At 45.8% G+C, this 21,247-nt stretch overlaps 2 protein-coding genes across 2 annotated transcripts in view; one reads left to right on the top strand and one right to left on the bottom strand.

The window, feature by feature from the left end:
• The window catches only part of LOC144695828 (class I histocompatibility antigen, F10 alpha chain-like), a 105,705-nt gene that overhangs the window by 33,523 nt on the left and 50,935 nt on the right, over positions 1 to 21,247 (top strand). The gene's annotated exons all lie outside the window — the stretch shown is intronic.
• On the bottom strand, positions 956 to 20,862 carry LOC144695819 (class I histocompatibility antigen, F10 alpha chain-like). Its single transcript, XM_078566832.1, has 8 exons — positions 20,717 to 20,862; positions 19,092 to 19,352; positions 15,017 to 15,292; positions 14,621 to 14,899; positions 10,004 to 10,120; positions 9,297 to 9,329; positions 1,861 to 1,953; positions 956 to 1,532 (listed from the first exon to the last, which is right to left on the bottom strand). Exons 1-7 carry the CDS (start codon positions 20,766 to 20,768, stop codon positions 1,883 to 1,885), a joined length of 1,089 nt encoding a protein of 362 aa, XP_078422958.1. The 5' UTR covers positions 20,769 to 20,862; the 3' UTR covers positions 956 to 1,532; positions 1,861 to 1,882.

Genomic DNA, 21,247 nt, shown 5'->3' with positions numbered 1-21,247 from the left:
GTGGGCCTGCACTGTGTACAAAAGGTGCTTGAGGGAGGTGTCATTAAACCAGGTGGCTGCAGTCTTCTTGCCTTTCGGGGCCATGACTTGTGCAGCAGTCCTGGGCTGGAAGCATGAACAGCTGTGCACACGGCTGCACTTTAAATATGGTGCCCATTGTGATGAAGCGGCGAGGTGATGGCGTGGCGGGCGAATGAGACCCGCCCACAATTCAAACAGCCTGTTTCCCGGGAATACATAATTAATGAGGCAGGATTGGGACGATACAGCGTGAAAAGCCACCATTGCTGCCAGTGGGTAAAACGTCCTTTTCCCCACCCGCTACTGCACATAGTGTCAAATCTGGGATGGTTCTGCCCTCAGTGAGTGTGTCTCCAATGGCAACTGAATTTTACCAGCACTTGACATCATCTACCCCTGACCAACCCATAAACCCATTAACAGGATCTTCACTTCATTACCCATTAAATCTTCAATGAACATTTAAATGATAAAAACTGCAAGAACTCTACAAACCCTGTCAGATTGTGTGAACTCATTCCATTTCTTTCAACATTGCTGTGCAGACCATGGAACAGTGCAGTTAGCAGTCACACTCCCTGTCACCTCCTTCCACACCAAGACACTAACTTTACTCGGTAGCCCACACTTCTCATTACTGAGACACTGGAGACACTTCACCTCCACCTCACTGGCAAATGTGTTGAAGTTTGATTCACTAAAGTTATGACACGTCTTCCTCTCGTCTGTCTTTTGCTCTGTCACCTTCTTGTCTGTAAACAAGTGAATAAATGCTGATGGAAAGCAGTGAATGATGCTGACATTTGGTATGAACTCACCCTGTTCACATTGAACTGAACCTCAACAACTGCCCATTCCAAGACCCACAAGCTGCTGAGTGAATGAATTAAACCTTTCTTGTGAAATCAGTAAAGAAGAATTCAGACAAGTCAACTACTGACAATTATTTATTGACAACAAACCACAATTATCAGCACTTGTGGTGAATCATTGAGGATATAAACGTGTTTTATCTCTGTAAATACATTTTAGATGGAAAATTTACAAATGTACATTATATAAGTGTAAATTTGACATTACAGAAAGTGCAAAATAGATCAGCTTCTATCAATATAAAATGTGTCTCTCTGAGTTGCCTCACGACATTAACTCTGTTCAGGTAAATCACAACCTGAACAAGTTGCTGAAAATATGAAAGTGTGAGGGAAAATCATCCCTGAAGTTCCCTTCGACTGTGAGAGCCATCACATTGTGGATACTGGATGGAAACGCTACTTGAGAAAGAGTCACTTGAAGAATCAGGATCCCAACCTGGTGGCTCCAGGATCCACTGTTCAATCTGTGGAAGCCCATTCCCAGGAAAAATAGATCTCCATCATCAAAGAACTCAGTGTAAACAATGAGCTGTGATTCTGTGTGTCTGTTGTGATATGGAAGGATGGACGATGATGTCCATGTTCACACTAGAACAGGGGAATCCAGTTATTCATCAATGAGGCTCTGGGAATGTCCTGCAGTGGAACACAGTAAACCCACGAGGTAAGGAATAGATAGAAACAGGGCAATCGGTTCAGGGTCAGGAGGGCAGTGAAATTAGTCTGACAGGTTTTAACAGTGTCTGGGAGGGTGAGACAGGGTCAGGAGGGCAGAGAAATTAGTCTGACAGGATTTAACAGTGTCTGGGAGGGTGAGACAGGGTCAGGAGGGCAGTGAAATTAGTCTGACAGGTTTTAACAGTGTCTAGGAGGGTGAGACAGGGTCAGGAGGGAAGTGAAATTAGTCTGACAGGTTTTAACAGTGTCTGAGAGGGATTTGAACTCAGGGATCTAGAGGATTAACCTGGGTGTTTGGATAACTCGTGCTATGACAATACCACTATGCCATCACCTCCCCTTTCGCTCCTGGAACGTTCTGGAACAGTGACATCAGAAGCTGAGAAAATAAAAGAGAGCATGTGAGAAATGGGATAATGAGAGTGTGAGATATTCTCTATCCCTCACTGGGCCCAGGATTCAATCACCTCCCAGCATTAACTAAACTGACTCACACATGGGCCTGAATTTTACCTTCGTTGGGCCTGCACGATTGGCGGGCCCGAGAGCGGATGGGAACAATTAACGGGCAGCAAGCATGAAATGCACCCTCAGAATGGCTCAGCACTGCCGCTGGGAGCGGGAAGAGGGCGGGGTTGAAGTGAAGTCCCCTGGAATCATAGAAACTTTCAGCACAAAAGGAAACCATTCTGCCCATCTTCCCCTGCTGGCTCTTTGAAACAGCCATTATGCTTTGTCAATGCTGACGTCACCGTGGGTGCTGGTGAGCACTTCAACTGAGCTCCCTGAAGGCAGACAGATGCCTCAGGGAGCTGCAGACTTCCAAATAATAAAAGGAAACACTAAAATGCTGCAAAAAGTGTCCCTGCAGCACAACCAAGCACCTGAAAGCAGACCTGATAAAAAATGCAGTCCCCAGATATTGCTTTTTATTTTATACTCTAACGGTGATTCCATTCTGCCCTTGGATGAGGTTTCAGCAAAAATGTAAAGCCTGCCCGGCCAATTGGCCTGTACAGTTCGACGGGCTACGGAAAATGACTTACAATTGGGGCATTAATGAGCTTAATTGCCCCTTTAATTGCCAGTGGGCGCTCTTCCGACTGCTGCGCGTACCTGCCAAGTAAATATCGCGCGAGTGCAACACTCTCCCAGCTTCATCTGGGGAGATTTTACACCCATTCGGGTCGGGTGCGTGTCTGCCCCCAGGACATAAAATTCTCTCCATGGTAAGTGAGCACAGAGGGAATGGAGGGTGAGGGACTGGAGGGTGAGGGAGTGGAGGGTGAGGGAGTAGAGGGTGAGGGAGTGGAGTGTGAGGGAGTGGAGGGTGAGGGACTGGAGGGTGAGGGACTGGAGGAACATTGTGAATCCTGCTGTGGAATTTGAGTAGAATGTTCCTATCTTCTCCAGTGTTGACTCGGCTAAGAGGTGATCTCATTGAAACAGCTAAAATTCTGAGGATTTGATGGGGAGACATTGAGAATCTCTTTCCCCTGTCTGGAGAGTCTAGATCCAGGATTCCCAGTCTCAGGATAAGGGATCAGTCAGTTTGGGCTGAGATGGGGAAATGTCTTCACTCAGAGAGTTGTGAATCTTTGGAATTGTCTATCCAGAGGGTTGTGGGTGATCAGGTGATGAGTACATTGAGCACCGAGATCCATCGATTCTGCAGCACTGAGGGGATCAAGGGATCTGGGAATGAAGTGGGAATGTGGAATTGTAACCGAGTTGAAGTGAAGTCCCCTAGAATCATAGAAACTTTCAGCACAAAAGGAAACCATTCTGCCCATCTACCTCTGCTAGCTCTTTGAAACAACCATTATGCTTTGTCCCAGATTCCCGCTTCTTGTCATTATCCCTGTAAGTTCCTCATCCTCAAGTATCTGTTCAACCCCCTTTTAATATTATTTATGGAATCAGCTTCCACCACATTTTCAGGTGGAGCCTTCCAGATCCCGACAACTCCCAGAGTGAAAAACATTTCTCCTCTTCTCCTCCCTGGATCACTGAGCAATGATTGTAAATCTATAACCTCTCGTTATCGATCACTCACCAGACAGAATCATTTTTCTCCATCTACTCTATCAAAACCTTTCATCATCTGGAAAATCTCTACTCAATGACCTCTTAACCTTCTCTGTTCCAAGGAGACAGCCTGATGTTTTCCAAGGGTGGTTGGGAAGGTTTGAAACTAACCCAGCAGGGATATGGGAAGCAGGAGATGCCAAGGTGCACAGAATATTGGGAAAGATAGATCGCACTAGGGCAGGGAATCGGAAGTTAATAGTTGTGGTTAGAAAAAAAGAAATTAATGGAGTCTAAATCAGGGTTACAGTGCATGTGTGTGAATGTACAGAGCGTGATAAATAAGATTGGTGAGTTTCAGGTGCAGGTTACCATGGGGAATTGCGATGTTGTGCCGATATCAGAGTCCTGGCACAAAGAACTGCACAACTGGGCATTAAACATCCCTCGATACAAGGTGTTCAGGAAAGATAGGAAAGGACGAAAAGGAGGAGGGTGGTGCTATTGTTTAAGGGAAGTATTGTAGTGCTGGAGAATGACGATGACCCAGAGGGGTCAAGGACAGAAGGTGTTAGGCTGGAGATAAGTAACAAAAAGGCTGCAGTTACATTGCTCTGTGTACGCTGTAGGACCACAAGCAATGGGAAGGATGTAGAGGAACAAATTTGCAAGGAAATTACAGAGAGGTCCAGAAAATATAATGTACTTGTAATGGGGAACTTTAATTATCCAAATATAGACTGGGATAGTATTAGTGTGACGGGCAGAGAGGGTCGAATTCCTAGGGCAGAATTTTCTGCCCGTTGCGCGGGCCCGACCCAATCGCCGCCGGGCGTGGAGCAGATCGCCGCCAGCGAAGCGGGCCGCACCGCCATTTTACATGGGCGGGCCAATTAAGACCCACCCAGCGTGAAATCCGCCGGGAAGCTTGATGCGCTCCCTGTGTGGAGAGCCAGGGCGGAGGGGCAGAATTACTAATGTCAAGAGTGCGCTCTTTCACACATGCGCACGAAAGAGCGCACTCATCTCCCCGATGCTAAGTGCAGCCTCAGGGAGATCGCTCCGACTTTTAAAACTATTAAAAACATAGAAAAGAAAAATCCCTTACATGTCCCCTCATGTGGCAATGTCACATGAGTTGGGACATGTTCGTGATTTACAGAACAACTTTATTACAATTTTTAAAAACCTGCATGAAACCTCCTCCCGCCGGTGGATGAGGTTTCATGTTTTTTCTATTTGCCGCCGGAGCTCCTGGACTGCCCGCTAACCTTAAGGTTGGACAGGCAGGTCCTTTAATTGTTTAAATGATCCAGTCAACGGCCTCAATTGGGCCCGCAGCTGATTTTGTTGCGCCCCCGCCTTCCTGAATATTTAAATGGGGTGAGATGATGTCGGGGGTTCCGCCCAACATTATCCCGCGTCATTTTACGCATCGGCGAGTGGGCACCGCCCCCTGCTCGCCGACGGCAAAATTCTGCCCCTAAAGTGTGTTCTGGAAAATTTCCTCCAGGAGTCTATGTCCAGTCCAATTTGAATGGAGGCACTACTACACCTGGTTCTTGGGAATGAGTTGGGCCAAATGGATCAAGTAGCAGAAGGAAAGCATTTCAGGGAGAGTGGTCATTGTATCATAAGGTTTAGGCTGACTATGGAAAAATGGGAACAAATTGGAGTCAAAGGTTGGTTGGAAAAACAGCCAATAGTCAACGGATCACCTGCAAAGAAGAGACAGTTCAGGCACAGTCAAGGAGTATTCCCTCGAAAGGGAAAGGTAGAGCAAACAAACCCAAGGCTGCCTGGATGACAAAGGAGGTAGAAATTAAGATCGTGTGCTTGTGACAGGTGTCAGGCAGAAACTAACAGTGAGAATCAGGCTGAATATAGAAGGCTCAAGGGAGAGGTGAAGAAGTAAAAAATAGAAGCAAAGAGTGAGTATGAAAAGAGACAGGCAGGTAATATAAAAGGGAATCCCAAAGTCTTATATTAGGCAGATAAATAGTAAAAGGATGACTAAAAGGAGGAGTACGGATGATGAGGACCAAAAAGGGGTTTTACACATGGAGGCAGAGAGAATATCTGAGGTATTAAATGAATATTTTGTGTCTGTCTATACAAAGGAAGAAGGTGCCAAACAGGCCATGGTAAAAGAGAATGTAATTTGGACACTTAAGAGGTTTAAAATTGAAAAGGAGGAGGCATCAGATAGGCTGTCTGTACTTGAAGTTGATAAGGCACTGGGACTGGATGAGATGCACCCAAGGATACTGTGAGAAGGGAGAGTGGAAATTGCGGAGGCACTGGCCATAATTTTTCATCTTCCATAGACTCAGGGGTGGTGCCAGAGGACTGGAGAATGGCAAATGTTCAAAAAAGGGTATAAGGACCAGTCAGTTTAACTTCGATGGTGGAGAAACTTCTAGAAACAATAATTCAGGATAAAGTTAATAGTCATGTGGACAAATGCAGGTTAATTAAAGAAAGCTGGCATGAATTTCTTAAGGGAAAATCATGTTTAACTAACTTGCTGGAGTTTTTTGAACCGGTAACAAAGAGGATTGATGAGGACAGTGATGTTGATGTGGTGCACACGGAGTTCCAAAAGGCATTTGATACAGTTCCACATAACAAACTTGTGAGCAAAGTTATAGCTCATAGAATAAAAGGGACAGGAGCAACATGGATATGGAATGAACTGAGTGACAGGAAACAGAGATTTGTGGTTAATGGATGTTTTGCCGGCTGGAGGAAGGTTTGTCCGGGATTTTCCCAGGGGTCAGTGTTGGGGCCACTGCTTCTTCTGATCTACATTAATGACCAAGACCTTGGTGTACAAGACACAATTTCAATGTTTGTGAATGATACAAAACTCAGAAGCATTGTGAACTGTGAGGAGGATAATGAAAAACTTCAAAGGGATAACGAGAAGTTGGTGGAACGGACGGACAGGTGGAAGGTGAAGTTCAATGCAGAGAAATGTGAAATGATTCAATTTGGTAGAAAGAACATGGAGAGACAGTATAAAATAGGGGTACTACTCTAAAGGGGTTGCAGGACCAGAGGGACCTGGGTGTACATGTGCATTGAAGGTGGCAGGGCAGGTTGAGAGCGTGGTTAATACAGCATATGGCAGCCATAAGACATAGGAGCAGAAATTAGGCAATTCGGCCCATCGAATCTGCTCCGCCATTCAATCATGGCTGATAAGTTTCTCAACCCCATTCTCCCACCTTCTCCCCGTAACCTTTGATCCCCTTACCAATCAAGAACCTATCTAGCTCGGTCTTAAATACACTCAATGACCTGGCCTCCACAGCCTTCTGTGGCAATGAATTCCATAGATTCACCACTTTCTAGCTAAAGAAGTTTCTCCTCATTTATGTTCTAAACGGTCTTCCCTTTACTCTGAGGCTGTGCCCTCGGGTCCTAGTCTCTCCTACTAATGGAAACATCTTCCCCACGTCCACTCTATCCAGGCCTTTCAGTATTCTGTAAGTTTCAATCAGATCGCCCCTTATCCTTCTAAACTCCATCGCGTTTAGACCCAGAGTCCTCAAATGTTCCTCATATGTTAAGCCTTTTATTCCTGAGATCGTTCTCGTGAACCTCCTCTGGACCCTCTCCAGGGCCAGAACATCCTTCCTGAGATACGGGGCCCAAAATTGCTCACAATATTCTAAATGTGGTCTGACCAGAGCCTTATAAAGCCTCAGCAGCACATCCCTGCTTTTATATTCTAGTCCTCTCGAAATAAATGCCAACATTGCATTTGCCTTCCTAACTACCGACTCAACCTGCAAGTTAACCTTAAGAGAATCCTGGACTAGGACTCCCAAGTCCCTTTGCACTCCAGATTTCTGAATTCTCTCCCCATTTAGAAAATAGTCTATGCCTCTATTCTTCCTACCAAAGTGCATGACCTCACACTTCCCCACGTTGTATTCCATCTGCCACTTCTTTGCCCATTCTCCTAACCTGTCTAAATCCTTCTGCAGCCTCCCCACCTCCTCAATACTACCTGTCCCTCCACCTATCTTTGTATCATCTGCAAACTTAGCCAGGATGCTCTCAGTTCCTTCATCTAGATCATTAATGTATAAAGTGAAAAGTTGTGGTCTCAACACTGACCCCTGCGGAACTCCATTAGTCACCGGCCGCCATCCTGAGAAGGACCCCTTATCTCCACTCTCTGTCTCCTGCCAGACAACCAATGTTCTATCCATGCTAGTACCTTGCCTCTAACACCATGGGCTCTTATCTTACTGAGCAGCCTTCTGTGCGGCACCTTGTCAAAGGCCTTCTGAAAGTCCAAGTAGATAACATCCATTGGCTCTCCTTTGTCTAACCTACTCGTTACCTCCTCAAAGAATTCTAACAGATTTCTCAGGCATGACCTCCCCTTGATGAAACCATGCTGACTTTGCCCTATTTTACCATGCACTTCCAAGTATTCTGAAATCTCAACCTTAATAATGGACTCTTAAATCTTACCAACGACCGAGGTCAGGCTAATCGGCCTGTAATTTCCTTTTGCCTCACTCCGTGGGCTTTATTAATAGGGACACAGAGTAAAAGCGCAAGGAGGTAAAAATGAACTTGTATAAGATACTAATAAAACCTCAGCTGGAGTCTTGTGTACAGTTCTGGGCACCGCAATTTAGGAAGAATGTGAAGGCATTGGAGAGAGGGCAGAAAAGATCCACGAGAGTGGTTCCAGGATGAGAAACATCAGTTATGAAGATAGATTGGAGAGGTTACAAATGCTTCACTTGGAGAAAAGAAGGTTGAGAGGAGATTTAATTGAGGTCTTCCAAATCTTGAGGGGTCTGCACAGAGTAGATATGGAGAAACTGTTCCTACCGTGAAAGGATCCAGAAGGAGAGGGCACAGGTTTAAAGTGATCAGCGAAAGAAGGAAAAGTGAGATGAGGAAAAAACATTTCACGCAGGGGGTGGTTAGGGTTTGGAATGCACTGCCTGAGAGTGTGGTGGAGGCAGGTTCAATTGAAGCATTCAAAAGGAAATTAGACTGTTATCTGAAAGGGAAGAATGTGCAAGGGTGTGGGGGAAAGACAGGAGAATGGCACTAAGTCATAATGCTCACTCGGAGAGCCGGTGCAGACACAATGGGCCAAATGGCCTCTTGCACTGTAACAATTCTGTGATTCAATGTCTCCTGTTGATGTCGAGGATCAGCCATGATCTTATTGAATGGTGGATCATGTCTGAGGAGCCAAATGGCCCATTTCTGTTCCTATTTCTTATGTTCATCTCCCTGAGTCAGTGACTCCAGGTGTGGAAAGGGAGGGAGTGGGGAAGGAGGGAGTGGAGAAGGAAGGAGTGGATAGGGAGGGAGTGGATATGTTTCCAGTCTGATCCCCAATTCTAGACTGACCCAGTCAACCTCGTGAATGTAAGAAAGTCTCTGATAATTATTTCAATACTCGGTGCAATTAATGTTCATCAAGATTGTAAAATAATTCACAAACACAACAGAACAAGGGTCCATAGCTTCCCTGTTGCTGTAAGAGGAACAGAGTGAAATCTGGAAAAACAACTTCAAAAACCATTCATATCTTTCCGATTGTTTCTCTGTGGGATAGAGAATGTCCTTCCGGAGAATTCCCAGGTAAATGTAATTGTACAACTTTCAATCCCTTTTATTTCATTCCCAACAATCACCTCAGTCACTTACTCTGAGCTGTTGTGTAGGTCACACTTGGTGAATCTGCAGAAGTAAAATAAATGTCAGTTAGAATGGGGAATAATCCATTATCAGAGAGTGAGATCACAACAAGTGTGAGGGAATGGAGATTGGGTAAGAAATACTCATTCCCACACTCCCCTCCATCCTTACACTTTATGGAGATCCTGTCGATCTCTTCCATTCCATCGATATTCAGTAGGTGAGGATGTGAGTGTGTGTAGTGGGTTTAATGATCAATATTACACCTGGTCTGGGCTGATCACACAAAGGAAGATCAGACAGGGAACAAGACGTGTTTATACGTGTGCATCTGTGTGTGGGAATTAAATCAGTTCCATTAAACACAGTGTCCTGTACTCCCAGGACTGGAGATTCCCCACACTCACTCTGTACCCTCAGTTCCACATTCCCCTCTCTCTCACTCTCCCCTCTCAGTGTCCTGTACTCCCAGTACTGGAGATTCCCCGACATTCACTCTGTCCCCTCAGTTCCACATTCCCCTCTCTCTCACGCTCCCCTGTCAGTGTCCTGTATTCCCAGTACTGGAGATTCCCCCACGCTCACTCTGTCCCCTCAGTTCTACATTCCCCTCTCTCTCACTCTACCCTCTCAGTGTCCTGTACTCCCAGTACTGGAGATTCCCGCACACTCACTCTGTCCCCTCAGTTCTACATTCCCCTCTCTTGGATTTTTACCTCTCCGTTGTCTTTTGCAAATGAACACTCCAATTATCCCGATTATAAGAATTCCAGCGATCACTAATCCTGTTACAATTCCAGGATGCAGGAGTTGTCCACTCTTTTCCGGGATTTCTGAAATACATTTCAATAACATGACGATTGTCTCTCTGTTCCCAGATTCATCTACAGTGCTACCTTGTCTGCACTGAGTGCTGTCTTTGGCTGCATTTGAGTGCTTCAGTTGAAGTTTACTGAATGAGGGAGTTCAGTGAAGAGGGGATGAGGTGATCCTTTCAGTTTCAACCTTTCCTCAGACAGAAGTGCAGTGACCTTAGTAAGTAGGACTTGATGAGTGTTTCTACAGCCCTTAATATTCTCTAAACTAGTGGAAGTAATATGAAAGAGAGTAATTTAAGGGTAAGTCATGGCAGGGTAGCTAAGTCACATGGAATGCTCCTCCTGTGCAATGTGGGAAGTCAGGGGCACTTCCAGATTTCATGGTGACCATATGTGTAAGAAGTGTCTCCAGCTGCAGCTACTTGAATTCCGCTTTTTGGATCTGGAGCAGCAGCTGGAGTCACTGTGGAGCATCTGCAGGGCTGAGATCTTCGTGGATGGCACAACAGTGAGGTGATCACACCGCACGTGAAGAGTGCACAGACAGAAAGGGAATGGGTGACTGCCAGATAGAGTAAAAGCACGATGCAGGTACTGCAGGAGCCCCCTGGGTCCATCTCCCTCTCTAACAGCTTTTCCGTTTTGGATACTGCTGGGGGAGATGGTGTCTCAAGGGAATACAGCAGGAGCCAAGTCTGTGGCACCATGAGTGTCTCAGCTGCACAGCAGGGGAGAAAACAGAGTGGGGGAGCAATAGTGATCGGGGATTCTATTGTAGGGGGAGCAGATAGATGTTTCTGTGGCACCAGGATGGTTTATTGCCTCCCTGGTTCCAGGGTGAAGGATGTCACTGGGCGGCTGCAGGACTTTCTGAAGGGGGAGGGTGAATAGCCAGATCGTTGTCCATATCAGTACCAATGACATCGGTAAAATAGAGATGACGTCCTGCAAGCAGAATATAAGGAGCTAGGAAATAAATTAAAAAGCAGGATCTCAAAGGTATTAATCTCAGGATTACTCCCAGTGCCATGAGCTAGCGAGATCAGGATTAGGATAATAGATCAGATGAATCCATGGCTGGCGAGATGCTGTAGGAGGGAGGGATTTAAATTCCTGAGGCATTGGGACCGATTCTGGGGAAGGTGGGACTTGTACAAGCTGGACAGTTGGCACCCCAGCAGGACTGGGACCAATATTCTCACAGGGTATTCCCTAGTACTGTGAGGGAGGGATTAAACTAGGTTGGCAGGGGGATGGGAACCTGAGTGGGGAGACACAAGAGAGGGAAATAAAGATAGAATGAAAAACAGAAAAATAAAAAGTCAAAGTGGAAGGCAGAGGGAACAAGGGCTAGCAGAAAATAAGGCCATAGTACAAAAAAGATGTGTAAAAAGGCAACTCTAAATGGACTGGATCTGAATGCATGGAGCATTCGCAATAAGGTAGATGAATTAACAGCGCAAATAGATGTAAACGGTTACGATATGATTGCGATTACGGAGACATGGCTGCAAGGTGACCAAGGCTGGGAACTGAATATCCAAGGGTACTCAATATTTAGGGTGGACAGGCAAAAAGGATAAGGAGGTGGAGTGGCGTTGTTAGTTAAGGATGAGATCAGTGCAATAGTGAGAGAGGATATTGGCTCAGAAAATCTAGATTTAGAATCAGTCTGGGCGGAGCTAAGTAGCAACAAGGGGTGGGAAACATTAGTGGGAGTTGTCTATAGGCCTCCAAACAGTAGTGGTAATGAAGGGGGTGGTATTATACAGGAAATTAAAAGTGCAAGTAATGAGGGTGCTACAGTAACCATGGGTGACTTTAATCTACATATAGACTGGGCAAACCGATTTAGCAATAATACTGTGGCGGATCAATTCCTGGAGTATGTACAGGATTTTTTTTTAGATCAGTGTGTCAAGGGACCAACTAGTGAACAGGCTCTCCTAGATTTGGTATTATGCAATGAGATGGGGTTAGTAAATAGTTTTGTGCAGGGTCCTTTAGGGAACAGTGACCATAACATGATAGAACTCTTCCTTAGGTAGGAAAGTGAAGTAGTCCAAACCGAAACTAGGGTCCTAAATCTAAACAAGGAAACTACGAAAGTATGGGGCATGAGTTGGCTAAGGTAGACTGGGGAACTTCAGTAAAAGGCATGATGGTGAATAGGCAATGGCTAATACTGAAGGAATGAATGCATGCAATGCAAGAGTTATATATTCCTTTCTGGCACAAAAACACAACATGAAAAGTGGCCATAGGTAACAAAAGAAATTAGGGTTAGTTTTAGATCCAAAGAGGAGTCATAGAAAGTTGCTCAAAAAAGTAACAAGCTTGAGGATTGGGAGCAGTTTAGAATTCAGCAAAGGGAGACCAAGAGATTGATTAAAAGGGGAAAAATAGAGTTTGAGAGTAAGCTTGCAAGGAACATAAAAGAGGACTGGAAGAGTTTCCAGAAGTACGTAAGAAGAAAAAGATTGGTAAAGACAAATGTAGGTCCCTTACATTCCGAAATGGGAGCAGCACAAGTAAACAAATACTTTAGTTCCACCTTCACAGAGGAAGACACAAATAACTTCACAGAAATATTAGGGAACCAAAGGTCTAATGAGAAGGAGGAATTGAAGGAAATTAGTATTACTGAAATAACAGTGCTAGAGACTTGGATGCAGGAACAGAGAGTTGTATATTCAAGTTTACAGATGACACTAAGTTAGGAGACACAGTGAAGGGAGATTGACAGATTAAATGAGTGAATTCCATCCGCCACTGTTTTCCCAATGTGGGGAAGTGTGGGATCCCCATATTAAATCTGGGAAAGACAAATTGGAATATTTTCATCATGTTGAGAGTCTAGGAGCTGTAAAAAATCAGAGATGTGGATGGCCATGTACAGAAATCACTAAAAGCCCATTCACTGTTATAAAAAATCAATCAGAAAGGCTAATGGGCTGTTGTCCTTTATCTCAAGGGGGTTTGAACACAAAGTGAGGAAATGATGCTTCAGTTGTACAGAGCTTTGGTCAGACTCCATCTGGAGTCATGCAGACATTCAGTTCTGGACACCAAACCTCACATCAGGTATACTGGCCTTGGAGGGAGAACAGTGTAGATTCAGCAGAATGATCCCACAGCTCAGAGGGTTCAGTTATGAGGACAGGTTCTATAAAGCCGACATGTATTTCCTTCTGTTTAACAGGGTAAAGGATGATCTAATGGAGATGTCTAAAATGATAAAGGGAGTCGATAGGGTCGATAGAGAGAAACTATTTTCTCTGCTGATAGAATCCAGAACTAGAGAGAATCATCTTCAATAAGAGTGAGGTCATTTAGGAGTGAGATCAGGTAGCGATTCTTCACAAAAAGGGCAGTGGACATCTGGAACTCTCTCCAGCAAGAGGCTGTGGGAGCTGGGGGTCAACTGAAATTTTCCAGACTCAGATGGGGAGATTTTTGTTGGGTAAGAGCAGTGAGAGATATGGAGAAATAGTGGGTAAATGGAGCTGAGGTACAGATCAGTCAGGATCCCAATGAATGGTGGAGCAGACTCAAGTGGTTGAATGGCCAGTCCTGTTGCTATATTGCTCTTCTTAGCCAGTCCCTTGGTATCGAGGATGACTTGTTTCCACTCCAGTTCAGTGGGTTCTGAGATGATCGATAAGTCCAATGTGCGATCTGCAGCCTCTGCCACATGAGGGACAGATAGTGCTTGAAGAACAATCAGGTAGATGAAGCGTTTTGAGGTGTTTGTTCTCTCTCTCCAATGCCTCGAATTTGCCTCTCCTGGCTCCTGGTAAAGTCTTTGCATGTTCAGTGCCTTCCTGAATTAACCCTTCTCCATTTTAGTTGATCACAAGTCCGGCTCTCCAGTGATTCAGTGAGATGTTTCTCCTCTTCACAGATGCTTTGAAGATTTCACTCAAGGATTTCTGCTGTCCTCTGGTATATGATCCTCCATCCACAGCGGAGCTGGTTTTGAGGGGTTAGCACTCTGATGCAGTGTATGTTAGCTCGGAAGAGCACACTGCTGTTGCTCCGCCATTCTTGCCACTGGATATGGAGAATCTTGTGAGGGAACCAATGGTGATGCTTCTCCAGTGCTTTGAGGATCCTGCTGTAGGCTGTCCAAGTCTCTGGAGCATATAGGAGAGCAGGGATCACTGCTGTCTGATGAAGCATGATCTTAGTCTCGGGATTCAGAGCCTGGTCAACAAATACTCTGTGGAAGCTGCTGAGTAGAGACTTTAGCTTTCAGTGTGGTCAGTGATAGATTTTCTCAATGTGCATTTTGCGAGTCTGCAGATGATACTTGTGTGTCTGCATAAACACACACACGCACACACACACGCACACACACACACACGCACACACACACGCACACACACACACACGCACACACGCACACACACACACACGCACACACACGCACACATACAAACACACGTACACGCAGACACATGCACACACACACACACACACAGACACACACACACACACAGTACAGTTCCTTACCCCACTGATAGAGCTGGGTCTCTGCCAGGCTGCTGTGTTCAATTTGACAGGAGTATTGATCCTCATCCCCAGCATTTATTTCAATCTCTTTCTGGATCTGATGGGTCCCATCGTGGTTGGGTCGAACCCCCGAGGATAGTGTCTCAGACATTACCTCTCCATCCCTTAGCCAGCTCACCTCGATGTCTACAGGATAAAACCCAGTAACCAGGCAGGAGAGAGTGAGCGGCTTGTACTGACTATTGGGCTCACTTCTGGAGATGAACACTTCAGGCTGAACTGTAATGGGAAAGGGTGAAAACACAAACAATAGACAGACACTGAATGGAATGGGAGAACGCTTTCATAGACCAGTGAAGTTAGATCAGAACACGGGATCCAAACTGAAATAAATACCTTTCCTTTCAAAATATTCCTTTCCAGCTCGTAAATATCCTTTTAAATCCTGAACAAATCCTTGCTGCAAATGCTTTCTCCAATATTCGTTCCAGGATTCATCCGAATTCCATTTGTCTTTAATCTTCACTGCAATGTGATTGGTTGCGACCCACCGCATTCTGTCTGGCTCTAAACTAATATAATCCTTTCCATCAAATCCAGCTCGCATCGATCTCTTCATGGAGCCGTCTTCAGTGATCTCAACAATTGTTATCCATTGGAAAATGTGGATTCCTGTCAGTGAACAGAGATCAATAATCAATTTTTCATGGAATGTCACAAACAGTCTGATCAGAGGGGAATGGGAGATCTAGTATCAGATAGAAATGGGGGGTTAGATTCACAGTCTGATCAGAGGGGAAAGGGGATCTAGTATCAGATAGAAATGGAGGATTAGAGTCACAATGTGATCAGAGGGGAAAGGGGATCCAATATCAGATGGAAATGGGGGATTAGAGTCACAGTCTGATCAGAGGGGAAAGGAGATCTAGTATCAGATAGAAATGGAGGATTAGAGTCACAGTCTGATCAGAGGGGAAAGGGGGTCGAGTATCAGATAGTAATGGGAGTATAGAGTCACAGTCTGATCAGAGGGCAAAGGGGATCCTGTATCATATAGAAATTAGGGATTAAAGTCACAGTCTTATCAGAGGGGAAAGCGGATATAGTATTAGATAGAAATGGGGGATTAGAGTCACAGCCTGATCAGAGGGGAAAGGGGATATAGTATTAGATAGAAATGGGGGATCATAGTCACAGTCAGATCAGAGGGGAAAGGGGATCTAGTATCAGATAGAAATGGGGGATCAGAGTCATAGTCTGATCAGAGGGGAAAAGGGATCTAGTATCAGATAGAAATGGGAGACTAGAGTCACAGTCAGATCAGAGGGCAAAGGGGATCTTGTATCATATAGAAATTGGGGATTAGAGTCACAGTCTGATCAGAGGGGAAAGGAGATATAGTATTAGATAAATATGGGGGATTAAAGTCACAGTCTGGTCAGGGGGAAAGGGGATCTAGTGTAGATAGAAATGGGGTATTAGAGTGAGTGGACTGTTAGTGATCGTCCAGTTATGGTGTAAGTTGACATGGTGAATCCGTCATTGTGTGAGCAGGAACATCGAGGCCTCCTCCCTACACACACATGCTCAGTGGTGTTAATATCTGTGGATTGTTCTCCTCACATTCTTCATCCATGGGTGACTGCCTCTGTCCTTGATAATCTCCACGTCCTTATCTCACGGAGATATTGATTACAGAGATTCCCATTCTCCTTTCACACTGCCTCCTGGGTTCACACTGTCCATTCTGGAATACTGGAGAAGATCGAGCTCACCCCCATATATATGAACAGACATTGAGACACAGCAAGAGGACAGGAATTCCCCAACAAGCTGCCCTTTCCTGGATGATCTCAACCATCTCACCATATTCTCAACTTGTTCAATCACAAACCCATCTCCTCATCTTCATCAATGTGAACACAACTTTGTAAATATCTCAATCAGAATAGGGAGAAGGGACTGAATAACTCTCCATGGGCCCCAGATTCATGGTGTCCCACACACTGTACACCCCAGAGTCACAATCTGCAGTATAACTATAGCTGGTTACCAGCCTGGCACAGAAAAAGAAATACAATGAACCCTATATTTCAAAGCAACTTTGTGGACCACAGGACCTCCTGAAGCATTTTACAGTAGTCACTGTTGTAATGTTGAAAATGAAGCTGCTAATTTGAATCCAGCATACTCATACGAACAGCAATGTGATAATAATCAGATTATGGCCTGTCACTTTTGGTGGAGTGGTAGGTGTGTCGGATTGCCACTCTCATCGTAGTTACTGACCTTGAAATCCAGCTCCTCCTCTCTCGTCCAACATTGTGACTCAGCCCAGGCGAGAGACACGTTGCCAAGCGAGCTCCTGATGCCTACAGTCGAGAGCATCTCAGTGACAGATAGGTCAGCCTCACCCACTTTTTACAGCACTAGCTGCAGTAACCAGCTACGTTATAAGGTCCATCAAGTTTAAAGTTCTTCGACAAGCCAGGGAGAAGGTAAGCATATAAGGCAAGTAGTCAGATTTTGGACAAACTAAACCAAAAATTGCTGGAAAAACTCAGCAGGTCTGACAGCATCTGTGGAGAGAAAAACAGAGTGAACGTTTTGAGTCCATATGGTTCTGGAGGAGAGTCACATGGACTCGAAACGTTAACTCTGTCTTTTTCTCCACAGTTGGGAGTCAGGTTGGGCCGGGGTGGGGGTTGGGGGAGTTGTGTTGTGGGGGAGGTGGCGGGGGGCTCAGGTCGGGCCAGGCAGGGTTGGTGGGCAGTGGGGTGGGTAGTTAGGGGTTGGGCTAATGGGGGATTTGGGGAAGTCCTGTGGGGTGTTGGGTAGGCTAGACCTATGCAAGGTTGTGGTGAGATAGTTGGGGGGGGAGGGAGTGTGTGGGGACCTGTGGGGGGTCAGCAGGGTGAGCCAAGTGCCGTGGGAGGGCCAGGGTGGGTCAGTGATATAGTTACCCAGAAGCTACGAGTGGTTTTAATTTTTCTAACCTTTTCTGGATAACTATTGATGTGAGACAGTCGGAACCATCCGAAGTTTGTGATTTAAGTCACATTTTCGGATGGTTCCCAGTGCAGGGCAATTGCCCATCTTTACCTGGGTACCCCCTTAGTTACACTACCCTGGAGCTCAGACATTACAGCTCAATGATTTCTTGTGATGTTGATTTAGTGATAAATATTAAGCAGGACATCGGGGATAAGTCCCATGCTCTTCTTCAAAATAACACCTTGGGATTGTTCACATGCAGCCGACAGGACAGACAGAAAATCAGTTCAGCATCTCACCTCAAAGACAGCACCTCCAGCAATGCAGCAGGCCCTCTCTCAGCACTGTGCTGGAGCACCAGCTCTGAGTTTTGTGCTTGTGCCTTGGGGTGAGGCCTGAACACACAGGGAGAGTCAGTGTAGTGTCCTCGGCCCAACCATCTTCAACTGCTTCATCAATGAACTTCCTTCCATCATAAGGTCAGAAGTGGGGATGTTTGCTGATTATTGCACAATGTTCAGCACCATTCACGACACCTCAGATACTGGTGAAGTCCATGTCCAAATGCAGCAAGACCTGGACAATATCCAGGCTTGGGCTGACAAGTGGTAAGTAACACTCACGCCACACAAGTGCCAGGCAATGACCATCTCCAACAAGAGATAATCTAACCATCGCCCCTTGACATTCAATGGCATTACCATCACCGAATCCCCCATTATCAACATCCTGGGGGTTTCCATTAAGCAGAAACTGAACTGGACTAGCCATATAAATACTGTGGCTACAAGAGCAGGTCAGATGCCAGGAATCGTGCAACGAGTAACTTGCCTCCTGACTCCCCAAAGCCTGTCCACCATCTGCAAGGCACAAGTCAGGAGTGTGATGGAGCGCTCCCCACTTGCCTGGATGAGTGCAGCTCCCACAACACTCAACAAGCTTAACACCATCCAGGACGAAGCAGCCCACTTGTTTGGCACCATATCCACAAACATTCACTCCCTCCACCACCAACGCACAGTAGCAGCGGTGTGCACCATCTACAAGATGCACTGCAGGAATTTACCAAGGTTCCTTATACAGCATCCTCCAAACCCACGACCACTACCACCTAGAAGGACAAGAGCAGCAGATGGATGGGAACATCACCACCTGGAAGGTCCCCTCCAAGTCACTCACCATCCTGACTTGGAAATATAGCACCATTCCTTCACTGTCGCTGGGACAGAATCCTGGAACTCACTTTCTAACAGCACTATGGGTGTACCTACACCACATGGACTGCAGCGGTTCAGGAAGACAGCTCACCACCACCTTCTCAAGGGCGATTAGGGTTGGGCAATAAATGCTGGCCTAGCCAGCGAAGCCCACATCTCCTGAATGAACAAAAAAAATTCACACTGGACAGAGGGAGAAAGCACAGTGGAAACCGGACACCCAGGGCAGATACTGGGCAATTCTGCATCACTGATCTCACCGGACGTCTGGTTTGTGCTTTTCATCAATGTGTTCAGATTCTCCTTCGCCATGTCTGACCGTGTGTTCCCGAGACCTGTGAGGTATTCCCAATATTCCACACTGAAAGATTCTGCCATGAACTGCTGCCTGGGGATCATCCGCCCAATATTAGTGTCGTGGTAATTTAGTTGAACTCCGTTGACCAGGGCAACATTGGTAACTTCGGGAAAATCCTGAATGCCGGAGATTGCCGTGTATATTACAGTCAGTGTGTTAGTGTCTGTAAAACAATTAAACAAGTGAAGGGAAAGGTTAATAAACATTTCCACACATGAACACCTGATTAAAGTGAGGCCCATCCACACTGACAATCTCCAATAATCCACCATTTTATCACAATGTCAGAATCCTGTCTGATATTATAAACAGAATCTGATTAAACTGGGTCAGAATTAGATGCTGCAGCCTCTCAGAACAGGGAGCAAACCCAGAATCAGAGTCACTCAGACACCTGATGGAGTCAGTGTGGACACGTGGGAGAGTCTGGGACACAATCCAGGGATTAGAGTGTTAAACAGAAGATCACTACCCTGGTACAGTAACTGGGACACATCCGGTCTATCACTAACCCGGAACAGTAGCCTGGGACGCACCGGGTCTATCACTAACCTGGAACAGTAACCTGGGACACACCAGGTCTATCACTAACCTGGAACAATAACCTGGGACACACCGGGTCTATCACTAGCCCGGAACAGTAGCCTGGGACACACCCGGTCAATCACTAACCTGGAACAGTAACCTGGGATACACCCGGCCTATCACTAACCTGAAACAGTAATCTGGGACACAGCCGGTCTATCACTAACCTGGAACAATAACCTGGGACACACTCAGTCTAAGACTAACCTGGAACAGTAACCTGGGACACAGCGGGTCTATCACTAAGCTGGCACAGTAACTTGGAACACACCTGGTCTATCACTAACCTGGAACAGTAACTTGGGGCACACTTGGTCTATCAACAATCTATAAACTAACCAGGGAATATCTGGAGAGAGATACTGAGGAGACCCTCCTGACCAGGGAACATCTGGAGTGTGATATTGAGGAGATCCTCCTGATCAGGAAACACCTGGAGTGAGGAATTCTGCATAACCTGAGGGCAGGTCTGTTGTTCATCATCATAACCAGGGAACATGTGGTGTGAGTGAATTCCGGATTGAAATGAAGAGAAACAGGAATATTTGGGAGGATGAAGTGTGATACCATAGTGGGGGGAACAGTCACTATATGAACAGTCTGACTGTCAAACAGGGTGATGGACAATCCAGAGCAGGATCTCCACTGTCCCTCACAGAGCTTTTTAATCACCCCTTTATACAGGGTCAGGAGAATGTTGGTGGTCTGAGATAACCTGGGCTATTCAACCAGGAGGGCATCACAGCTGACCCTGGGGTGGGTTAAACATGGATTATCCTTCTCCTCCCCGTAGTGTTTTGAGGAGTTTAGACCGGGAGTGATGAAACTGTTTTGCTTCTCCCAATCGATGTGAAAATTAAAATTGTCCAAAATTAAAAGATTCCAATTAACCCCAGAGAGAGAGAGAGAGAGTGAGAATGAAGGGCTGAATTCTGTACTTACCGGGAGAGACCCAGGAAATACACAGGGAGATGGAGAAAAGGATCACCAACATTCTGGGAATCCACTGTCCCTGTTCCAATCAGGGACTGGGAATGAAACACTCTGAGGGAGAAACTAATACTGTTTATAAACTGGGGAAAACCAACACAAACTGTTTATCACAAGACTTGATCATTTCCTGATTCCAGAACCAGCGGGTGAATGATTGGTTAGTTTCAGAAAAATATCCAATGAACTGGATAAACAGTCGTTTGTCACCAATTACCAGGAAGATCAAACACAGACACAGTGAGATTCACGCTGGGAAACAGAAAGTAAAAGCTGAAATTTCAGCAGGAAACAGGATCCGGGTGTGTTTTGGGGTCAGGAAGCTGCCTCCGGTGGGAAAGTGATGGAAGTTCAGATTTTCACAGGGTTGCCCCTGTAAGTGTTCTGGAGACAGGTTCCCTGTCCACTTAGAGCCAGTGGGGGTGGGGATGGAACTGGGTCAGATGAGGTGTGGGACTGATTGACACTCCCCACGACAGACAT

This window comes from Cetorhinus maximus, chromosome 21 (assembly GCF_964194155.1).
Source record: "Cetorhinus maximus chromosome 21, sCetMax3.hap1.1, whole genome shotgun sequence".
Classification (NCBI taxonomy): domain Eukaryota; kingdom Metazoa; phylum Chordata; class Chondrichthyes; order Lamniformes; family Cetorhinidae; genus Cetorhinus; species Cetorhinus maximus.
Note: the sequence above shows the minus strand (reverse complement) of the source record. Positions and strands in the feature narration are given on the sequence as shown.

Bases quoted from the DNA above. Each gene is read 5' to 3' on its own strand.
- LOC144695819 (XM_078566832.1), bottom strand. From the start codon at position 20,768: ATGTTGGTGATCCTTTTCTCCATCTCCCTGTGTATTTCCTGGGTCTCT. The intron at 19,353-20,716 runs GTAAGTACAGAA...ATTGTTTTACAG, and splicing joins TATTTCCTGGGTCTCTCCCG to ACACTAACACACTGACTGTA. The intron at 15,293-19,091 runs GTGAGATCAGTG...GTTCACTGACAG, and splicing joins AAGCACAAACCAGACGTCCG to GAATCCACATTTTCCAATGG.